Genomic DNA, 23,546 nt, shown 5'->3' with positions numbered 1-23,546 from the left:
GTCAATTCATCATTACTTCTTTACTCTTGTACTCCTATTAATTCAATCTTTCCGGTTTGCAGAAGCATCAGCATCCAGAATCACAATCTTCTAAAAACATACCAAACCTTTCAATTGTATCAACTTCAAGAGGCAAAAGTAGTTTCAATAGAAACTTGCATTTACGTAACACCTTTTATTGTAGCAGCATCCCAAGGTGCCTTACACAGTGGAGAGTGGGAGTGGAGACGAAATAGTCAAGGAGCAATTGAGTGAGATTTTAATGGATTGTGAGCAGTAGAAGAGGTGAATGAAAGTCTAATTGTTAAAATGGGTTTTGATATGGGTTAAAAGGCGCAGAGAGATGAAAAGCAAAGGGATATTGGAAAATAGTTCCAGAGAGTAGGACTTAAGCATCTGAAGGCTGTGCCCACAAACATAGGAACTCAGGAGCAGGAGTAGGCCTAGGCCATTTGGCACTCCAAGCCTGCTCCACCATTCAATAATACCATGGCCGATCTGGTTGTGGTCTCAGCTCCACTTTGCAATCTGCCCTACGTTACCCTCGACTTGCTTGCCTATCAAAAATTTGTCTAAGTCTGCCTTCAATAAATTCAAAGATCCAAAGGGAGTACAGGTACAAAAAAAAAGGCCAGAGTCAAAGGACCAAAGGTTGCAGGAAGATGTGCAAGGCTGGAGGGGGATGTAGAGATTGGGTAAACTGAGGCCAAGAAGAGATTTGACAAAAGATTTAATGCAGTGGATGATAAGCAGCCAGTGTAGATTAGTAAGGATAAGTAGGATAGGCAAGTGGGCTACATAACACATTTGAAATGTACAATAACCAAATAGTTTACCTTTAAATATTGGTCGTTAGTCAAAAGTTTAACCTGCTTCTCAGAGTCCTGATGATCAACATACCTAAAATTAAAATGCAGATTCATTTTGCTGGCTGAGCATTATAGTGAGATTATAATGCTAACAACAGTTGCACATTGGATTTGTAGGTGGCAGCATTGCAAGATGGTAACATTGAAGAGTTGCACTGACATCACAAAACAGATCTCAGTCGACTGCAATAGAGGGTTTTTTTTTAAATATTATAAGTAAAGTACAACATATACCCGTGTAGTACTTCTTCCAGGGCGGAAGCTGTCCAAAGCCAACTGTGACTGCTATAGGGAGGCTGTCGAGAATCATTGATTCATTGACTTCCTTACAGTAACAACAACCAAAAAGCTTATTCCCTGAGGCTTCCAGGAAAATTACACCCACTTTGGGCCAAAGAGACCCAGTAACTGCTCTGGCAGTATAACAGTCTGGCAGCCCAGACTACAAAAGCCCTGCTCAAGTCTGTAGACTCAGAATGCCATGGGTGCATTGAGTCTGTTGAAGGCCTGAACTACAAACTCTCATAAAACAGCAGTGGCTGCATTCCATGTTGATGGCAAGAATGAATGCTAAGTGACCTATCATGTTAATACTGTGCCACACGGCCCCACTCTGACCTATCTTGGAGTGAAGCTAATCCGCACACTAGCCTTCCACAACTACCTAAAGAAGGTAGTCGTCAAGATGAAAACAAGCGTTAACCTGGTCCAGAAACTGGCAGGCACAAGTTGCAAAGCATCAGTGCTTCAGATATCAGTGACAGCCTAGCTGTGCTCCACAGCCGGGTAATGAACATTGGTATGGACTAGAAGCAGCTGCACTCAACTTGTTAATTTCCAACTGAACACTGCAATGTGATGCATCACTGGAACCCTCAAGTCGATCCTAGCATGTGCATCACTCCCCCATCCACTCAACACGATGTTGCACCCTCTGCATCAGGAGTAATGGAGTGTTAGCACTGATGTCACCATATTTGTCAATCCGGCACTGAGTCGTCATATGTTCCATGGTCTGTTCTGGATGACTACAGTGGCACACTGGAGAGTTTATACTTTTCCGTTTGTGTGGTTGGTGTGGGTTCGGTTTAGGGGTTCCTCTGAGCTTCATGAAAGAATAAAGCCAGGAATCATCTGTATTTGTCTTTCACAAGAGTTTTGTTTGTGATGATTTGTGGATTCTGTTCACATTTCCAAACTTCATTAGAGTTAAAGTTGGACAGTCAAAGGTTAAGCGATTAGGTACAACAGGAGACCTCAAGTGGTGCTGAGGGACTTTGAAGCCCTGGTGAATGGGAGATATTCATTTTCCTTGATTTGGCTGACAACCACCTAAATGCAAAATTAGTGTTGCTCTACATCTGCATCAGCCATAAGAAAGAAGTGCTCAGTTGTTCACCTGAATATCTAACAGTTTATCAACAACCTTCAAATGTCTAAATAGTGTGTATGAACTATAAATTTTCCTTTTATTCATTTACAGGATGTGGGCATCGCTTGTTAGGCCAGCATTCATTGTCCATCACCAATTGCCCTTGAGAAGATGGTGGTGAGCTGCCTTCTTGAACTGCTGCAGTGTGGTGTAAGTACACCCATGGTGCTGTTAGGAAGGGAGTTCCAGGATTTTGACCCAGCAAAAGTGGAGGAACGGCAACATATTTCCAAGTTAAGATGGTGAGTGGCTTGGAGGGGAACTTCCAGGGGGTGTTCCCATGTATCTGCTGACCTTGTCCTTCTAGATGGTGGTGGTGGTGGGTTTGGAAGGTGCTGGCTAAGGAGCGTTGGTGAATTTCTGCAGTGCATCTTGTAGATGGTACACACTGCTGACACTATTTGTCGGTGGTGGAGGGACGTGAATGTTTGTGGATGTGGTGCCAACCAAGCGGGCTGCTTTGTCCTGGATTCAAGCTGAGTGTTGTTGGAGCTGCAATCATTTAGGTTAAGTGGAGAGTATTCCATCACGCTCCTGATTTGTGCCTTGTAGATGGTGGACAGGCTTTGGGGAGTGAGGTGAGTTACTTGCCATAGGATTCCTAGCCTCTGACCTGCTCTTGCAGCCAAAGTATTTATATGGCTAATCCTGTTCAGTTTCTGGTCAATGGTAACCCCCAAGATGTTGATAGTGGGGGATTCAGTGATGGTGATACCATTGAACGTTAAGGGGTGATGGTTAGATTCGATCTTGTTGGAGATGGTCATTGCCTGGCACTTGTATGGCGAAGGAAACTAATGGATAGTTACGGCATAAAAGTATCCATTCAGCCGTCAACTTGGCTCAGTGGCAGGTCATGGGTTCATGTCCCACTCAGTTCACTTGAACACTTAATCCAGATTGACAGCTTAGTGCAACACTGCAGAAGTTCTGTACTGTTGGAGGTCCTGTCTTTTGCATGAGATGTTAAAACTTCAGATAGATATAAAGATTTTGCAGCACTGTTCAAAGAAGTGCAGGAAGCTTCGCAGCATGTCCTGGCCAACATTTATCCCTCAACCAACATCACTAAAATACAGATTACCCAATCATTACCTCATTGCAGTTGCGTGCCCAAATTCATACCGCAATTCATTACAACAGCAATTACACTATGTTGGCTGTAAAGCACTTCAGGAAGTCCTGAAGTTGTGAAAGGGACTATATAAATACTCTCTAATTTATATTTAAGCTTGAAGAAGAATGCAAACTCATTGAAACAGGCTTGTGTCAATATTTTACAGTTAGTTTTATTAGTAAGTTCCTTAGCTTTGATAAATAAAAGAAAATGTGTTGCATATTTAAGCCTCTGCATAAAAGTACCAAAATATTATTTTTGACTTTCATCCATCCACAATTATTGTTGAAACCTGCAAATAATCCAACCAGTGTTAAAACTGTCATACAGCCTACTTGAAGCGAAAGAATATACAAATTCTAAACATTACGTCTACAGTTTGAAAACATTCCTCCTTAAATCAGTACACCAAAAACGGATTAATTGGTCATTCATCTCACTGTTTGTGGGATATCATTAGTGGAAAACGTTATGTCTGTCTAAATGCTAATCATTGCATTCCAAAACCTGTGTGAAAGTACTTTGAGACATTCTGATGGTGGACAAAGGTACGGTGTAAATTAAGTGTTTTTTTATTTTTATAAATTTCAATAGATTTAAATAGAAAATTAGGTTTGAGCTCTTAAAATTAACTGCTTTAAGAAAATTTTTTTTTTTTGTTTAAACGTTTATGTCTAAATGAATAGGCACAGAGTTTACTGACTGCATGGTTAAGGAAGCTATAAGGAAACATACATAAGGAAGCAGATTTATATAAGGGACACTGGAACTTTTTAACCAGCTGTCACTAGGACTGTCACATGTGGCAATCTATGACCTCTGGACAATGGAAGGTCACATTCTAACAGCTTGCATATTTTAAAATGTGAACGTACAGATCAACAATCAGAAAAGGCGAGTCTGGGCGATTGATTAAAGGATCTACAGGATGGTCTAAAATTAGAAATAGTTAAAACTATTAAAGCATATAAGAGACAAAATTTATAATCATCCAGAAATCCCAAATTTTAGGCCGCTTTCTTCAAAAAAAATGTTTTGGCAACAATTGAAAAAAGAGGCAATGAAAAATCCAAACACACAAAACATAATTTCCAGATAGTGACTAGATCATGTTGTGAAAGCATATTTACTTCAGTTTTTTTTTCAAAAGCTTGCTAGAAATCTCACACGGATACTACCAGAGTTGCTACTTTGAAGTTCAAGTATCTGAAATATCTCAGCATGTATTTAGTGGTTTATACAAGCCAAATTTGATCCTAATATTAAAACATACCATGGACAAGACTGATTTCAGGATTGATGTCCTCCTGTATCAGGCTGTCAGGTAGCCTGGCAGCATTCGCTATGACTCACATGAATAGTGACCATTCTGGCAAGATTACTAACTGCCCTTGGGAAACCCTATCCCACTGAGCGAGTTAATAACTTCAGGGGGAGGGGGCAACCAGGGAGAAGGAGGCCATAAGGATTGCTCCCTTGCAAGGGAAAATGATTTGTTTCACCAACAGAATATTATGTATTAGATTTGTTGTATCATAAAGTGTCTGTTTTGTGCAGTTTCGAATTTATGGCATAGGAGTTCACATGGCAGATCCAGTAATGGATGATCAGGTAAGACTGTCATTAACTTCATCCACATGGCTTTAAAATGGAAACAGAATGGTGAGATGATATAGCACATCTTAATATACATTTCAATGAAACGATTACATGTAGAATTAGGTAGGAGCAGTTTACTCCTTTGAAGAGTATTGCTACTTCATGATTTATAGGGCTATATGTAGGGATCAAACAGTTCATGAAACACTATGAATGCAGCCCTATTTAGACAAGAGAATGTCAGTTGACTTCAGTGCCGTAGCACTACATAGCCACAAGTTTCTTTAAACTTGAATTGCCTGCAGTCCTCTAATAATCATATGCTTTGCTCAAGTTCATTCAGTAAGAAGTTGAGTCATACAGAGTGGCAAGGTTCCAGGTTTGATCCTTGATCTTGTCTCAACTGTTGTCATTTAATTGGCCACAGCAACACTGTATTAGAGTTGGGAGAGTGTTTGGGTAAGAGGATTTTTAAAAATTCATTCATTCATGGGGTGTGGGCTTTCCTGGCTGGGCGTTTATTGCCCATCCCAATTGCCCTTGAGAAGGTGGTGGTGAGCTGCCTTCTTGAACCGCTGCAGTCTGTGTGGTGTAGGTACACCCACGGTGCTGTTAGGGAGTTCCAGGATTTTGACTCAGCGACAGTGAAGGAATGGTGATATATTTCCAAGTCAGGATGAGTGACTTGAAGGGGAACTTCCAGGTGGTGGTGTTCCCATCTATCTGCTGCCCTTGTCCTTCTAGATGGTAGTGGTCGTGGGTTTGGAAGGTGCTATCTAAGGAGCCTTGGTTAATTCCTGCAGTGCATCTTGTAGATGGTACACACTGCTGCTACTGTGCGTCAGTGGAGGAGGGAGTGAATGTTTGTGGATGTGGTGCCAGTCAAGCGGGCTGCTTTGTCCTGGGCAGTGTCAAGCATCTTGAGTGTTGTGGGAGCTGCACTCCTCCAGGCAAGTGGGGAGTATTCCATCACACGCCTGACTTGTGCTTTGTAGGTGATGGACAGGCTTTGGGGACTCAGGAGGTGAGTTACTCGTTGCATGATTCCTAGCCTCTAACCTGCTCTTAAAGCACATTATTTATATGGCTAGTCCTGTATCTGGTTAATGGTAACCCCCAGGGTGTTGAAAGTGCAGGATTCAACGACGGTAATGTCACTGAACGTCAAGGGGTGATGGTTAGATTCTCTCTTGTGGAGATGGCCATTGCCTGGCACTTGGGTGGCACGAATGTTACTTGCCACTTGTCAGCCCAAGCCTGGATATTGTCTAGCCTTGCTGCATTTCGACACGAGCAGCTTCAGTATCTGAGGAGTCGTGAATGGTGCTGAACATTGTGCAATCATCAGTGAACATCCCCACTTCTGACCTTATGATAGAAGGAAGATCATTGATGAAGCAGCTGAAGACGTTTGGGCTGAGGACATCACCCTGAGGAACTCCTGCAGTGTTCTCCTGGAGCTGAGCTGACTGACCTCCAACAACCACAACCATCTTCCTTTGTGCTAGGTATGATTCCAACCAGTGGAGAGTTTTCCCCCTAATTCCCATGGACTCCAGTTTTGCTTGAGCTTCTTGATGCCACACTCGGTCAAATGCTGCCTTGATGTCAAGGGCAGTCACTCTCACCTCACCTCAGGAGTTCAGCTCTTTTGTCCATGTTTGAACCAAGGCTGTAATGATGTCAGGAGCTGAGTGGACCTGGTGGAAACCAAACTGGCCGTCAGTGAGCAGGTTATGGCTAAGCAAGTGCGGCTCGATAGCAATGTTGATGATCCCTTCCATTGCTTTTCTGATGAGAGAGTAGACAGATGGGCGGTAATTGGCTGGGGTGGATTTGTCCTGCTTTTTGTGTACAGGACATACCTGGTCAATTTTCCACATTGCTGGGTAGATGCCAGTGTTATAGCTGTACTGGAACAGCTTGGCTATGGGCATGGCAAGTTCTGGAGCACGTCTTCAGTACTATTGCTGAAATATTGTCAGGCCCTATAACTTGCGCACTATCCAATGACTTCAACCATTTCTTGATATCACGTGGAGTGAATCGAATTGGCTGAAGATTGGCATCTGTGACGTTGGGGACCTCTGGAGGAGGCCGAGATGGATCAGCCACTTGGCACTTCTGGCTGAAAATTGTAGCAAATGCTTATCTTCAGAACCGATTTGCTGGGCTCTCCCCATCATTGAGAATAGGGATATTTGTGGAGCCTCGTCCTCCAGCGTGTTGTTTAATTGTCCACCATTCACGACTGGATGTGACAGGGCTGCAGAGCTTAGACCTGATCCTTTGGTTGTAGGATCGCTTAGCTCTGTCTAACACTTGCTGCTTATGTTTTTTGACACACAAGTAGCCCTGTGTTATAGCTTCCCCAGGTTGACACCTCATGTTTAGGTATGTCTGGTGCTGCTCCTGACATGCCCTCTGCACTGTTTATTGAACCAGGGTTGACCCCCCCCCCGGCTTAATGTTAATGGTAGAGTGGGTCGTATGAGGTTGATGGTAATGGTAGAGAGGGGGATATGTGGTTACAGATTGTGTTCCGAGTACAATTCTGCTGCTGCTGATGGCCCACAGTATGATTTGCTAGATCAGTTTGAAATCTATCCCATTTAGCATGGTGGTAGTGCCACACAACATGATGGAGGGTATCCTCAAAGTGAAGGCTGGACTTTTTATGACTGTGTGATGATCATGGACAGATGGATCTGCGGTAGGCAGGTTGGTGAGGATGTGGTCATGTTTTTCCCTCTGGTTGCTTCCCTCACCACCTGCCACAGACCCAGTCTAGCAGTTATGTCATTTAGGACTTGGCCTGCTTGGTCAGTAGTGGCGCTACCGAGCCACTCTTAGTGATAGACAAAGAGGTCCCCCAACCAGAGTACGTTCTGCGCCCTTGCCACCATCAGTGCTTCCTCCATGTGATGTCCGACGTGGGGGAGTGCCGATTTATCAGCTGAGGGAGGATGGCATGTGACAATCAGCAGGAGATTTCCTTGCCCGTGTTTGACCTGATGCCATGAAACTTGGTGACATCCAGAGTCGATGTTAAGGACTCCCAGGGCAATTCCCTCCTGACTGTATATCGCTGATCTTTCCTGTCAGTAGGACAGGTGGTGATGGTAGTGTCTGGGACAGATATGATTCTGTGAGGATGACTATGTTAGGCTGCTGCTTGACTAGTCTGTGAGACAGCTCTCCCAATTTTGGCACTCGGCTTTGTAGCAGTTTTATACAACAGAGCTGTACAACATTTCAGAGGGCATTTAAGAGTCAATCACATTGCTGTGGGTCTGGAGTCACATATCGGCCAGATCAGGTGAGGACAGCAGATTGGGTTTTTACAACAAACAACAATGGTTTCAAAGACTTTTAATTCCAGATTTTTGCTGAATTCAAATTCCACCAGCTGCGGATTCGAACCCGGGTCCCTAGAGCATTACTCCGGATCTCTGGATTACTAGTCCAGTGACTATACCACTATGCCATTGCCTCTCTGAAGGGGTAGGGAATAAAAAAAAATCATATAATGAGGCCACTGGTTGCTAATGATTGACCCCTGTTGGAAATATGTTGTGAATGAGATCATCAGGTAACAGCAGAATCAGGGTTGGGTTGTTATGCTGCCTGCAGGTGAATAAATATCAACACCAATTTCCAAGGCTTACACTTTATGAATAGCCACTTGGGTGAAGTACTGAGTAAGCCAACTCAGGATGGGGAAACAGGATGGGTGTGAAAAATTGGCAAGAGGGGAAAAAAAAAAAAAATCACCATCTTTGCTGAAAAACAAGTAACCTTCACTCACCCCATAAAAGATGGCACTTGACGGATTAGTTCACAGTCATCATGGGTAAGATTCTGCACCCTGGCATTGGCTTCATCTGGTGTACAGCACAGAAGACTAAGAGGGTGGGAGTAGAAGTGTTCTAACAGAGATAGCTGGGAAAAACAAGGGACCGTAAGAGGCGCAAAATAAAAACATATAAGGTATTGAATAATCATAAATTTCAATTTTTGTCATCTAATTATGTGTTTTAAACTTGTTCAGCCTTGCCAACTTGAACTTACCTGTAAACCTTTAACAAAATTCCTTACAGAAAAATCATGGTACAAGAATATGCTGATCAGGACCTGAAGTACTTTTCCATTCAACTTAAATGGGAATTTAGTCGTCAGCACCAACTGTGAAAGCGTACAAAAAATAGAAAGAACATACATTTTTAGAAAGAGAGAGTTACTCCCAGGTGTATGCATAACAAGGTACAACATATGCATTAAATAAATTAAATTATAACAATTAGAGATAGAAATAAATGCCATAGAGGTACTAGCAAACTAATAAGATCATGGCTCATCTGATTGTAGCCTTAACTCCACTTTCCACCTGCCCCCATAACCCTAGACTCCCCTGTCAATCAAAAGTCTGTCTAATTCAGCTTCGAGTATATTCAATGCCCCAGCCTCCATTGCTCTCTGTAGAAGAGAACAATACTGACCCCCTGAGAGGAGGAAATCCTCCTCATCTCAGTTTAAAAATATGGGGTCTCTCATTTAAGACTATGCCCCCTAGTTCTAGATTCTTCAACGATAAAAAACATCCTCTCAGCACTATACACTGTCAAGGCCCCCCAGAATCTTGTATGTTTCAATAAGATCAGCTCTCATTCTTCTAAACTCCAATGGGTATAGGTCCAATCTGTGCAACCTTTCCTCATAGGATAGCCTCTTCATCCCAGGAATCAGCTTAATGAACCTTCTTTGAAACGCTTCCGATGCAAGATCCCTCCTAAAGTAAGTAGGCCAAAACTGCACACAATGATCCAGATGCAGTTTCATCAATGCCCCGTACAGTTGTAGCAAGACTTCCCTACTTTTATACTCTATCCCCCTTGCTGTAAAGGTCAACATTCCGTTTGCATTCTTAATTACTTGCTGTACCTGCATGCTAACTTTTTGAGATTCATATACAAGGAAACCCAGATCCCTCTGTACTGTAGCATTCTGCAGTATTTCTGCATTTAAATAATATACTGCCTTTCTATTCTTCTTGCCAAAGTGGACAAGTTCAAATTTTTTTACATTATACTCTATCTGCCAAATTTTTGCCCATTCACAACCTATTTATATCCCTTTGTAAGCCTCATCACAACTTGCTTTCGTAGCTATCTTTGCGTCATCAGCAAACTTAGCTACAATACGGCCAGTCCTTTCTTCCAAGTCACTAATGTGGATCATAATTAGTTGAGGCACCAGCACTGACTCCTGTGGCACTCCACTCGTTACAGTTTGCCATCCTGAAAATGACCCACTTATCCTGACTCCCTCTTTCCTGTTAGTTAGCCAGTCTTCTACCTATGCTAACATATCACCCCCAAAGCCACAAGGTCTTATTTTTCCCAGTAGCCTTTTATGTGGCACCTTATCAAATGCCTTTTGGAACTCCAAAACACTATATCTACTGCTTCCTCTTTATTCATCCTGCTTGTTTCATCCTGAAAAGACTCTAATAAATTTGTCAAACACAATTTCCCTTTCATAAAACCTTGTTGACTCTGCCTGATAGCACTGTGCTCTTCAAAATGTCCTACTACTTGATAATGGATTCTAGCATTTTCCTAATGACAGATGTTAGGCTAACTGGCCTATATTTTCTTGCTTTCTATCTCCCTCCCTTTCTTGAGTAGTGGGGTTACATTTGTAGCTTTCCAATCCCCTGGGACCTTTCCAGGATCTAGGGAATTTTGGAAGATTACAACCAATGTATCTACTATCTCGGTAGTCACTTCTTTCAAGACTCTCGGATGAAGGCCATCAGGTCCAGGAACTTGTCAGCCATGTGTCCCATTCAAAGCTTGAAAATGGAACACACTCATCCACTATTTTTTTTAAGAAGTTGCTAAAGCATTTTACTTTTCCTATTACAGAAGAAGTATATTGCAGAAAGATCTTAATCTGTTACAGACACTACAACCAAGAGATCAGCTTAAGCCAATTCACGAATCATGCTCCAATATGTCTGAACAAATGCAGAACTTCATCAAATTGGGGTTAGTTTTGCCTTGTTTCCCCCAACAATTTGATATGACCCATGGGGCAGTTTGAAGTGTAATAATGCAGTGCATCAGCTTGATTGTATGTCTCACTTGTGATGGAAGGGCTTCTGCACTGTGTTGCACACTGCTGTCCATTATCCCTCATCCATTTCCTTGTTCTAACTTTCTCTTAAACTTCTTTAATTTTTTTTAAAGTAAAGAGGTATGTCCCTTTAAATACTAACCCCATGTTTTAGTTGCTATTCCGATGAAGCCTCCTGTCCAGCTCAGACATTACCAGTCCGACCTGGCTGCCAGTAGGTGTACAAGGTTGTCTCCGGATGAATGAGAGAGAAACAGAGTTAACATTTCAGGCCTCTGAAATGGTAATTCTGCTTCTCTCTCCGACCTGCCAAGTAATTCTAGCATTCTCTATTTTTATTTCAGATTTCCAGCATCTGAAGTATTTTGCTTCTGCCTTCTACTCTGTGTTGAAATAGCTGGCCTCTGATCAGCCCTTAGCTCAAATGAAATGACAGTCAGTGAATTCAGTGGGAGAAACTAAACTCAGAGCCCAGTACTCCAGAGTCTGTTTCTGCATAATAAAAGTGAAAACAGTAGACAAGTCCTTCCCATAAGGAAATCAAAGCTTGGGGATATTTGTAAAGCTGCATTTACACTAGAATGGCTAGTGAGAATATAGGAATAGGAGTAGGCCATTCTGCCCCTTAAACCTGCTCCACAATTCAATTATTTCAAAACTGATCTGTATGTTAACTCCATCTGTCCACCTTGGGTCTGTAATCTTTGATTCGCTTCCAAAGTGAATTCTTTTATGTGAACTGTTCAGTTCTTGTCTGAATAATGTTTTTTATCTTCAACTCCTTCAAGTGAACTCCTTCAATAAACATCGACTACTGCTGGTTGATGTAAAGTACTTTCAACAGTCAGGGGTAGTGATTACCTTATCAATAACTGTAGTCAAATGATCAGTGCAGGAAAGTGACTGAAACAGTTCAATGCAGAGCAACGAGGAAACTGCATGGGGCAGCATTCGGTGTAGAGTAATTGGAGATGTGGCAATTCCAAAAACCAGCACGAGTGGAAGTTGTTGGATGTAGTTACTGAAACATTAATAAAAAGCAGAATTAATGATGACCTCTTAGTAAGATGAACCACATTTATACCATCTAGAAATCACATCATTCACTGACTTGAACAGACCTTTAACACACTATTCATATTTCAAGCTTCCCCGCCACTACGCCCCCCCACCCCTCGCGAACAAGAAATGTATCCACTTGCTTGCCCAAACCAGGGAGTAGGGCAGAAACAGATCCCAGAAGAAGGTCCCAGATAAGAGACAAGGATGGAGATCAGAAACAGGTCCTAAGTAAAGTTGCGAAAAAGGAGCAGGGCAATAGGCTCTGAATTGAAGAGAGGGGGTGCTGCGGGGAGCAGGTTTGAAGCAAAGTGGGCTCGAGACAAGCCTAGAAGAGCTGAGAGGGCAACCGACGGTTGGTGGACTGGGCGCTGTAGACCATGAGTGCAAAGGTATCCTTTTGAAGTAGGGGGTGTTCTGCTTGGGACGTTGGAAGATCTGAAAGTGTGCTTGTAAGGTGAAGCTCGAGTGCATGCAGCGATCAACTGGAAAGAAATCTCATAAGGCAAGACTGAAACCCTGGAGCTGGATTCTTGTTGAAGCTGTCTGAGTGGGAGTGACCTTTGGAGAGGATTCCAAGGGAAGTTCTTCAAACATAGAGATTGGAAACCCTCATAAGAAAGAGGGTTTCAGTGAGGCCGGTTGGCTCACAATGTAACGAGCATCTGGGTGGGTTGAGAAATCCATAGAATCTGCTTTGCTGGCATCTGTCCACAGTTCGCCAGTTGGTTCACATGTACTGCATAATGACCCTGAATTTTAGAGTTTAAGATGGATATGTTAAATTGCTTTATCTTTCTGAATTTGTACCTGTCTGTAAAGAAAGTGCTGGGATGAAGGAAGAGTCAATATTTGAATCATTTTCTTGTGTTGGTAGCGAGATCTTTCCGACCTTTTCACCTGATGTAAGACGGTTCATTTCTCTTGTTTAATAAATGTTTTATTCTTTTTGTTGAAAAGTTCAACAGCAGACTCCTGTGAATTTGCTCAGTAACTTACCTCAACAGTTTCTAAAAAATAAAAGTTAGGATGTATCAAGCCAGGTTTCACTCTGGGATCCGACTTGTCCAGTAGTAACATTAGCTAGGATTGGAACACCACTTTCCCTTGACATCCAATGGTATTAACATCGCTGCATCCTCCATCAACTGCCTGAGGGGGTGGGGTGGGGGGGTTACCATTGACTAGGAACTTATCTAGACCAGTCATATAAAAACTGTGGCTACAGAAGTAGGTCAGAGGGAATTGTGTAGCAAGTGAGTCACCTCCTGACTCCGCAAAGCCTGTTCACTATCTTCAAAGCACAAGTCAGGAGTGTGATGGAATACTCTCCAGTTGCCTGGATAAGTGCACCTCCAACAACACTTGACAACATCCAAGTCAAGGCAGACCACTTGATTGGCACCCCATCCAACATCTTAAATATTCACTCCCTCCACCACCATTGCACAGTGGCAGCAGTGTGTACAACTGGCAAGATGCATTGCTCATTTGACACCTACCAACCTGTGACCTCTACCACCTAGAAGAACAAGGCCAGCAGACATATGTGAACAGAACCGCCTGCAAATTCCCCTCTTGACTTGACACACCATCTTGACTTGGAACTATACCGCTTTTCCTTCATCGTCATTTGGTCAAAATCCTGGAACTCCCTTCCTAACAGCACTGTGGGTGTACCTACACCACACAAACTACAGCGGTTCAAGAAAGCAGCTCACCACCACCTTCTCAAGGGCAATTAAGGATGGGCAATAAAGGCTAGCCTTGCCAGCGACACTCTGATCTCAAGAACAGATTTTTAAAAATCACATACTTAAAGCTTCTATTGGACACAGCACTTCTTCATGCAGAAGGTAGCAGAAATCTAAAACTCCCAAAAGGTTGTGGATGCTGAGTCAATTGAAGCTTTCAAGACTGAGATCAATAAATTTTGTCAGGTAAGAGTATTCAAAGGATATGGAGCAAAAGTACATAAATGGGGATCAGATACAGATCAGCTATGATCTTGTCACGAAAGTATAATCATTCTCATAATAGTGATTTATTGTAAAATTAGGTTAATAGTGGGGTTTGGATAGTGTGTGTGGGGGGAGGTGTGATTTATCAAATTAGAGACTTTGGAGGTCTAGAGGCTTTGACTCAAAAATAAACCAGATTTGAAATGCTAAATATATAAACATAGCTGAAGTTTTAGAATATGAGGTGAGGAGAGTTTGCATTTTTAGATAAATCAGGGCAGTTTGAATTTCAAAGAGATGGCAAAATGTTGCACCTAACCCCAGAGAAGCTAGGCCAAGCAATGTGCTTATTTTTCAAAAGTTACTGATAATATAAATCATTGTACGGTGCTAATGTTATGAGAAAAGTAAAGAGCCAAAGACATATGGGAACAATGGAATTTGCATTAAAAGGGGGAAACATGTATCAAGCAGAATAAGGTTATGTTAGAGAAAGCATTACAAGATCAACCAGAAGCGTGAACAGCTTCCAGTATTTGTGTAATAAGCTGCTGTCTACAGACCAAAGCTAGGAAAAGCCACTTTGAATTCTACTATCCAGGGTATAGTGTTAACTGGCTGGAACTTATTTAAAAGCTATTTTTTTGTTTACTGTTGCTTTAACGGGTGTGTAACTGGAAGCCAGATTATTTAGGGGCTTTAGGAGTTATTATAGTAGTAATTTGAAGACCTATGTATGTGCTTGAAATCTTTTCTTTTGTTAATAAATGTTTAATTTAGTTTTGTAAAAAAAATTGTCTTGGTGGGCTTATTACTCCTGAATTCAGGGCACGCATCTCGAAATAGAATACAAATTCCAAAACCATTATGACTGTGTGATCAAGTGTCTCTCATAGATTTGATCTGCCTGGCATATATCATCTGCCGCATCATAACAATCCAAATGAATGGCGGAATAGGGACGAGTAGGTGAAGGCCTTCTCTTATTCCTATAATGCTATTTTGCACAGTAAAGCAACCGCTCACTTGTTTCAGACGGGCAGGCTGTTCATCCATTTACAGACCAATCTAAAGATGGCTTTAGACAGGCCGTGGGCATCAAAGAGGTGCACAAAATGTCGCTGCCCCTGATTTTCAATTCCTACCACTGATCTTCAGGTGCATGGGGATGATTTTGAGTTGAATTTCTCCCACTAGGAGTGCCTTCAAAAGTAATGTTTTCCAGGTTCTCAGTTACACTAGTGCTAAGCACTAAGTTAAGGAGCTTCTCTAATTCATTACAACCGGCAATACAAAAGGAGCTACTGTTAATCTATTACCTGCTGATGACGATGAAGTCCTGCAGCACTTTAGGTAGGAAGCTCTCAAGGTCTTTGAAGATGATGACAATGGGAGGGGACTGCTCTTGTCCAAGGGAAGGGGATTTCCTCTTTTTAGATGGGCTGTTTGAGGTAGATTTCTGCATCAGAACAAAGTACATCTAAATTAATCCCATTTAAATAAAACCAGGCCTCCAACTGATATCCATGAGGTAGGTTTTGTTACTTTAAAAGTAAATCACTGCAGGGACACTCATAAAATCCTGTTCCATTATTTAGAAAAGAAAAACAATTCAAAGTTACGCCATGCCACAGAAGGGCAACTCTGAATTTCTCATCATAGCTACACTACTCTGTCATCCATCGATTGGGGGGGGGTGGGGGGGGGGGGCGGTGGTGGTGGTGGTGGAGGGTCATCTGGAGGAAGATAGAACGACAGGGAAGAGCAAAGGAGCAAGATCATGAAGAAAGATAATTGTCCCAGGCTACCCCTGTGCTTGAGGAAGGCCTGGGAGCTGGATAGCTGCAGTCCTTACCATTATACAATACAAGGCCAGAACAAATAGGGAGAAATAACATGATTAAAATTAACTTTGAAAATGAATAAATATTATGGGCAGAACTTTTAGGTCCGAATGCAGGTGTGCACCTGACCTGCTTGAGCGTAAAATAGAGCATGATGAAGTTGGGCGAGCGTCCCGACGTCATCCCACGCTCGTGATATTTCGGTTGGCACGCGCGCAAAAGTTGGAAGCACGCCCGCCGACAATTAAGAGGCCAATTAAGCCCATTAAAGTTCCAAACGTGCCTGGACAGACGAACCTGCCAGGCGGACCTTGCATTTTTGATGGAATCTAATTCAAGGGCGGAATGAGGTTTCCATTATTAAATATAAAAAAAATTAAAACATATGGACAAAATTTTCATCATTCTGGTGTTCTGATGACTGTTGCTGATGCGTGGACATTTTTCCCGGATTTCAAAATCTTTATTTATTGATTTTAAATTCTGCAGCTCCCTGCCTTCAGGGAGCTTTCATTCCACTCTCTCCCACGCCCGCCCTCCTCCCGCCCCGGCAGCGCTGAGTATTTCAGCGCTCGTTAATTGGCCAGCCGCCAGTGGGAAATCATGGTCGAGGGCCGATCGCGGGCAGCGGTCCATTCCCCAGCTGCTCCGGGGCCTGCTGATTACACCCACACCTGACCTAAGACTCTTGCCCAAGAAGTAAAGACTTGCAGTTATATTATAGCTCTTTTCGCAACCTCAGGATATCCCAAAGCACTTTACAATCAATGAAATACTCTTGAAGTGTAGCCACTGTTGAAATAAAAGGGCATGCAGCAGCCCAAGTTAGGCATAATTAGTTCCCACAAACAGCAATGTGATAATGACTAGATCATCTGTTTCAGTGGTGTTGGTTGATGGATAAATATTGGCCTCTGACACAGGGAGAACTTCCCAGCACTTCTTCAAATGGTGCCATTGTATCTTTTACATATACCCGAGAGAACAGGCACTGCGCAGTTTAACATCATCTGAAAGATGACACCTCAGCTTGGAATATGCACTTATTTCTCTGGAGGGTGGCTTGAACTCTCAATCCTCTGGCTCATTTCAAAAAAGGATACCACTGATGCAAGGCTGACACCCTGGGCCAGATTTTCAACGCACGGTCAGGAACCCAACACACCCAAACCCGCACCTGAGTTACATCGCTCTCACAATGTTATTTTCAAATCTAAGTGTCCTAATTGGCCAGGTGGTGAGCTTTGTGTTGAATTAGAAGCGCCAAATGCCTCCATGAAGTGGGATGGGCCTGCCTTGCATCAGTGGCAAAGGTAGGTGGCAACCATGTCGGGGGCTGAACTGTCTTGCTGAAGAAAGCCTTTTAGGGCCAGCTGTGTCCACGGTGATGCAAGGGAGTTATGTAGGTGAGTTCACGAAGCAGCGCTGGAACTGGTGCAAGGAGATCCAGGAGACGTCAGTTATAAATAAATCGGGAGAAGATGTCTGGGGGCTCTGCAGTGAACTTGGCTGCGATTCTGCACCAGACTTTTGGGTTTGTCAAATTCAGCTGTAAAAAATTCCAACAGTGAACTGACAGGTCCCTTAAAGAGCTCGAGCAGTCATTAAATGGCAGCCACTGCATTTCCCATTCCCTCCCCTCTGTCAGCCCCTTGAAAATACGAAAGTGTCCCTGAGGTGTCGGAATTCTGTGATGACCTCCTGGACGTCTAATTCCTGCCCACACCGAGCCCCTAGCCCATGGTCCTTTGAAAATCTGGCTTCCTGATTTTGAACTTGCATTAAAAAAAATTCAAGTATTTGTGAGAATGCACTTTATACATAAAGCAAATTTGTATTTATATAGGACGTCCTCAGGACATTTGAATGGGCTTCACATGCAATGAAGTATGTTCAAAGCATGGTCATTGTTGTTAAGTAAAAGGAAATGCAGCAGCAGCCAATTTGCATATCTTACAAACAGCGATGAGATGTTTTTAGTGATTTGGTTGTGGTAGAAATGTTAGCCAGAATGTCAGAACTCCACTGCTTCTCTTCGAATAGTGCATTAGAATTTCTTACCCCACACTGAATGCGCAGATGGACTGTGGACTAAACATCTCCTTCTGGCAGTGCAGTGTTCCCTCATAACAACACTGAAATGCCAGCTTAGATTATGTGCTCAAGTCTCTGGAGTGGGGCTTGAATACACAACTTTCTGACTCTGAGGCAAGAGTGTTAAACACTGAGCCTAGGTTTTTTTTTTTGCCATGAGCCAGATTCTGCTCAAGATTTACAAAGCCGGATTGGGATCTGGTTTGTCACAGAACGGCTTTCTTTCTTTTTAATACCTTGATTCATCTTTGGCAAATTGGTACTGCTTTGAGTGTGTGAATTACATTATGGTGTTCTCAGCCTTGCACAGTTAGGAACATAAAGGAAAAATTATGAGAATGTAACATAAGCATTTAGCAAAATCAGTCAGAAATCAGACATTCCAAAATCTGGACGGTAAAAATGACATTTGTCAGTCACTGAGGCTTTACTGTAAGAATCCTGCTAAGGGCTGAAATACTAACCCTCATTAAATAATTAGGTAGTATTCATGTGTTTGGAAATATGTCAATAATAATAAAGATGGTTGCTGTCATTTACCTGTGTGGTAGCACTGTACCATCCAGCAAGGGAGGCCATGGAGCAGTGCATTTTTCTCTGGGAGAAGTGAACAGAATGGTGCACACCCTCCTCATCTTCCTCTTCATCATTCACAGTGCCACCCATGAGGTTTATCAGAACTTTCTGCAAAACATGCTTCACAGCTAGTCAGAAAAATGAACAAGCATCATCAGGAAGTAACTGACATTTATGTCAAATGAAGGCATCTTAAACATCTTGATGGCATATTTGATAGTATTGTACGTGCTGCCAAATAAGGAGAATAAATTATTCCAAGGCCATTTTCTTCCTTACTCCTTTTCAGATTAAGTTATCTTCAAAAAGTGTCAGGTAACACCATAACCAGTGCAACTGCACTGCCTTTTAGCATGTTTAAAGTTTTTAAACTACCTCCAGTTGCAGTGGCTTATCGCTCTGACAGTTCCACATAGCTGTAAATGTCAAAAGTAGCTCTTTGCTTGCAGTGGCATTTATAAAAATAGCAAAAAAATAAACACATGAAGCTGGGCAAATCAATCTTAGTGGAATTGATTAAAGCAACATTTGTAGGTCAACACTACAGCCAACTTGTAATATCAAACAAGTTAAATTAACTCAATTCATCACTCCATTATTGGGTGCTGTGCCTTCAGCTACCTACGTCCAAAGCTCTGGAATTCCCTCCCTAAACCTCTCCACTTCTAGGAACAAAGGAGCAGTGGGCCATTCAGCCTGTCGAGCCTGTTCTGCCATTTAACACGATCATGGCTGATCATCAACCTGAATGTCATTTTCCCCCCACACTATCTCCATATGCCTTTACATCATTGGTATTTAGAAATTTGTCAATCTCTCCTTTTAAATATAATCAATGACAGAGCTTCCGAAGTCCTCTATGGTAGAGCATTCCAAAGATTCACAACACTCTGAGCAAAAAAATTTCTCCTCATCTCAGTCCTAAGTGGCTTCCCCCCTATTTTGAAATTGTGTCCCCTGGTTCTAGACTCCCCGACCAGGGGAAACATCTTACCTGCATCAGCCCTGTCTTTCCCTTTATATATTTTATGAGTTTCAATGAGATCACCTCTCTCTCTCTCTCCCTTCCCTCCTTTAAGACACTTCTTAAAACCTATTGCTTGGCCACCAACCCTAATGTCTTTATGTGATACAATGTCAAATATTGTCTGATAGGGCTCCCGTGAAGTGTCTTAGGACACCTTTACTACATTAAAAATACTATATATGAAGGGAAGTTGTTGTTAACAGAATTTCACTTCACCTTTTCCTCTTGAAAATAACCATTTCTGAAAATGACTTGGTCTTCTAGCACAGAGTTCTTCTTTCCCTGCCTAAACTATCTGTTTAGCTGATTCTGAACGCACAAGAAAAACCCAAAATCAAATTACAGAATTAAAAACTGTTCTGTTTTGCATCTTCTGCGAGTATAAACCTGAGTCAGGAGGAGGAAGCAAACTCGAATGCAGTGCCTAGATTTCAGCACAAAACTTCATCAGAATAGCATATTAAATCTCAGTAGGGAACACAAATACCAGCCTAGGCAGGGAATATGGACATAAATGCTGCAGAAAATTAGGATTACATTGGTATCAATTCATCTCACGTAGAAAATATAAATTAGATGTTGCATCAAAGTAGACCTGTCCTTACTTGTACATTCCTTGCCCTGCAGACAAACCACATGGGGGGTAAGCGACTGTTTCAAGAGGTCTGATAAGTTTTGAAATGTCATTTCGTGGTCAGGCACATTCACACCTGCAGAATAAGGGGATGAAAAGGGGGCAAATAATACATTTGCAAAAGAGAGGTAGAAATGCATGACATAGTTTCACAGAGAAGGCCAAAAAATGTTTTACTTGCAGCCTACTGACTGATCTGATCCATTCCACCAATCGAAAATAATACCTCATCTCCCTGCACAGCTAAAATTACTCACCAAGACAAACTCAGGAATTGATCCCTCTCAAGTTACAACAAATGGGTCAGAAAGAGCAATTTGAAAAACCATCAAATTCTGAACAATTCTTTCTGCAAGTATTCACTCACAGGGAAAAGGAAAATTAGAGGGGGATGTTGTACCCAAGCTGCTCCACCACACTTTCACTTGGGCTAAATTCGTGCAGCCCTAGTGATGGGTTGGACGCAGATCAGCCACATGCCTTCAGTCTGTGCTTGATAGATAACAAAGGAATTCTCATAGCAATAAAAGAGATATAGAATAATTAGTTAATCAGCATGTTGGAATAGATTACGAGGGAGTATATTTTCATCCACTCCCTATTTTTAAAGAAGAAGTAGGTGTGAGCTTGAAGTGCAGTTATTCACATCTTCTTTCCACCAAAATAGCAGAGAAGACAATATACCTGTATATTTGTATTTCCACGGTGGCCAATTTTAAGCACAAGAAGAGGGGCAGCCACATTGCTAGGACTGTACTATAGACCCCAAATAGTGGAAGGGAGTAAGAAGAGCAAATATGTAGGCAATGTCTGAGTGCAAAAACAATAGGGCAGTAATCACTGCGGACTTCCACTACCCTGATATCAATTGGGATACAAACAGTGAAAAGGACACAAAATTCCTGAACTGCATTCAAGATAAATTTTTCAGCCAGCATGTAACAAGCCCAACAAGAGGGGCTGCAATTCTAGATTTAGTCTTAGCTGGGCAAGTGGATGAAGTAGCAGTGGGGCACCATTTTGGAGATAGTGACCATAATACACTCAGATTTACCATAATTATGGAAAAGGACAAAGATAGAACTGGAGTAAAAGTTCTAAATTGGGGAAGAAAAATTTTACAAAGCTGAGAGTGGACTGGAGACAGTTACTAGAAGGAAAAACAGCGTCAAATCAGTGGGAGGCATTCAGAAGCAAGATTCTACGGGCATGGTATAGACATGTCCCCACAAGTAAAAAGGGTGAAACTGCCAAATCTAGAGCCTCTTGGTTATCCACAAGCAGACAGGCCAAGGTAAAGCAGAAATAGAAAGCTTATGACAGTCACAAAAAACTTAATACTGTAGAAAGCCAAGAAGAGTATAGAAAATACAGGGATGAAGTAAAAAGGAATTTAGGAAAGAGAAGAGAGGGTATGAAAAAATATTGACAGGTAAAATCAAAGAAAACTCAAAGGTGGTTTACCAGTACATTAAGAGCAACAGAAGAACTAAGGAAAAGGTAGGGCCTATCAGAGATGTACACGGTAACATGCGTTGATGCTGAAAATGTGGGCAGGGTCCTCAATGAGTACTTTGTCTCTGTCTTCACTAAGTGGAGGGATGAGGCAGACATTCTAGTTCAAGAGGGGAAGTACGAAATATTAGACACAATAAGCATAATGAAAGATGAAGTGCTGGACGGAATGACATCCTTGAAGGTGGATAAATCACCAGGGCCGAATGGATTGTATCCCAGGTTGTTAAAGGAAGCCAGGGAGGAAATAGCAGAAGCTCTGAGGACCATTTTTCATTCCTCACTAGATACATGTGAGGTGCCAGAGGATTGGAGGTCTGCGAACGTTGCATCATTATTAAAAAAGGGTGGGAGGGATAGGCCAGAAAATTATAGGCTGAACAGTCTGACTTAGGTTTTGGGCAAGTTATTGGAATCAATTCTGAGAGACAGGATAAACTGTCAGGTAGAATTGATCATAGATGGTCAGCATGGTTTTGTTAAGGGAAGATCATGACTTACTAACTTAATAGAATTTTTTGAGGAAATACCAAGGAGGATTGATGAGGGTAGGGCTGTGGATGTTATCTGCATGGATTTTAGTAAGGCATTTCACAAGGTCCCACATGGCAGACTGGTCAGAAAAGTGGGATTTTTTTTTATTCATTCATGGGATATGGGCTTGCTGGCTGGGTCAGCATTTATTGCACTTCCCTAATTGCCCTTGAGAAGGTGGTGGTGAGCTGCCATCTTGAACTGCTGCAGCCCATGTAGTATAGGTAAACCCACAGTGCTGTTAGGAAGGGAGTTCCAGGATTTTAACCCAGTGACAGTGAAGGAACGGCGCTATATTTCCAAGACAGAATGGTGAGTGATTTGGAGGGAACTTCCAGGTGGTGGTGTTCTCATCTATTTGCTGCCCTTGTCATTCTAGGTGGTAGTGGTCGTGGGTTTGAATGGTGCTGTCGAAGGAGCCTTGGTGAATTGCTGCAGTGCATCTTGTAGATGGTACACACTGCTGCTACTGTGCGTCAGTGGTGGAGGGAGTGAATGTTTGTGGATGCGGTACCAATCAAGCAGGTTGCTTTGTCCTGCATAGTGTCAAGCTTCTTGAGTGTTGCGAGAGCTGCACTCATCCAGGCAAGTGGGGAGTATTCCATCACACTCCTGACCTGTGCCTTGTAGATAGTGGATAGGCTTTGGGGAGTCAGGAGTTGGGTTACTCATCGCACGTTTCCTAGCCTCTGACCTGCTCTTGTAGCCACAGTATTTATATGGCTAGTCCAGTTCAGTTTCTGGTCAATGGTAACTCCCAGGATGTTGATAGTGGGAGATTCAGTGATGGTAATAACATTCAACATCAAGGGGCGATGGTTGGATTCTCTCTTGCTGAAGATGGTCATTGCCTGACACTTGGGTGGCATGAATGTTACTTGCCACTTGTCAGCCCAAGCCTGGATATAGTCCAGGTCTTGCTGCATTTGGACATGGACTGCTTCAGTATCTGAGGAGTCATGAATGGTGCTGAACATTGTGCAATCATCAGCAAACATCCCCACTTCTGACCTTATGATGAAAGGAAGGTCATTGATGAAGCAGCTGAAGATGTTGGGCCGGGGACACTATCCTGAGGAAAACTCCTGCGATGATGTCCTGGAGCTGAGATGACTGACCTCCAACAACCACAACCATCTTCATTTAC

The 23,546-nt window shown here is 42.5% G+C and overlaps 1 protein-coding gene across 6 annotated transcripts in view; it reads right to left on the bottom strand.

Moving 5' to 3' along the window:
• The window catches only part of orc3 (origin recognition complex, subunit 3), an 89,223-nt gene that overhangs the window by 35,544 nt on the left and 30,133 nt on the right, over window positions 1–23,546 (bottom strand). For 3 of the 6 annotated variants that reach the window (XM_041188688.1, XM_041188689.1, XM_041188690.1), the window contains 7 exons: window positions 20,322–20,426; window positions 18,654–18,817; window positions 15,495–15,634; window positions 12,017–12,176; window positions 9,089–9,202; window positions 8,826–8,959; window positions 837–900 (listed from right to left, as the gene is read on the bottom strand). In XM_041188688.1, coding sequence (XP_041044622.1) covers window positions 837–900; window positions 8,826–8,959; window positions 9,089–9,202; window positions 12,017–12,176; window positions 15,495–15,634; window positions 18,654–18,817; window positions 20,322–20,426 — 881 coding nt within the window. Of the gene's footprint in view, window positions 1–836; window positions 901–8,825; window positions 8,960–9,088; window positions 9,203–12,016; window positions 12,177–15,494; window positions 15,635–18,653; window positions 18,818–20,321; window positions 20,427–20,607; window positions 20,756–23,546 lie in introns of those variants that run through there. The other 3 variants (XM_041188691.1, XM_041188693.1, XM_041188692.1) reach the window with 3 other exon arrangements.

This window comes from Carcharodon carcharias, chromosome 5, assembly GCF_017639515.1.
Source record: "Carcharodon carcharias isolate sCarCar2 chromosome 5, sCarCar2.pri, whole genome shotgun sequence".
NCBI lineage: Eukaryota > Metazoa > Chordata > Chondrichthyes > Lamniformes > Lamnidae > Carcharodon > Carcharodon carcharias.
Note: the sequence above shows the minus strand (reverse complement) of the source record. Positions and strands in the feature narration are given on the sequence as shown.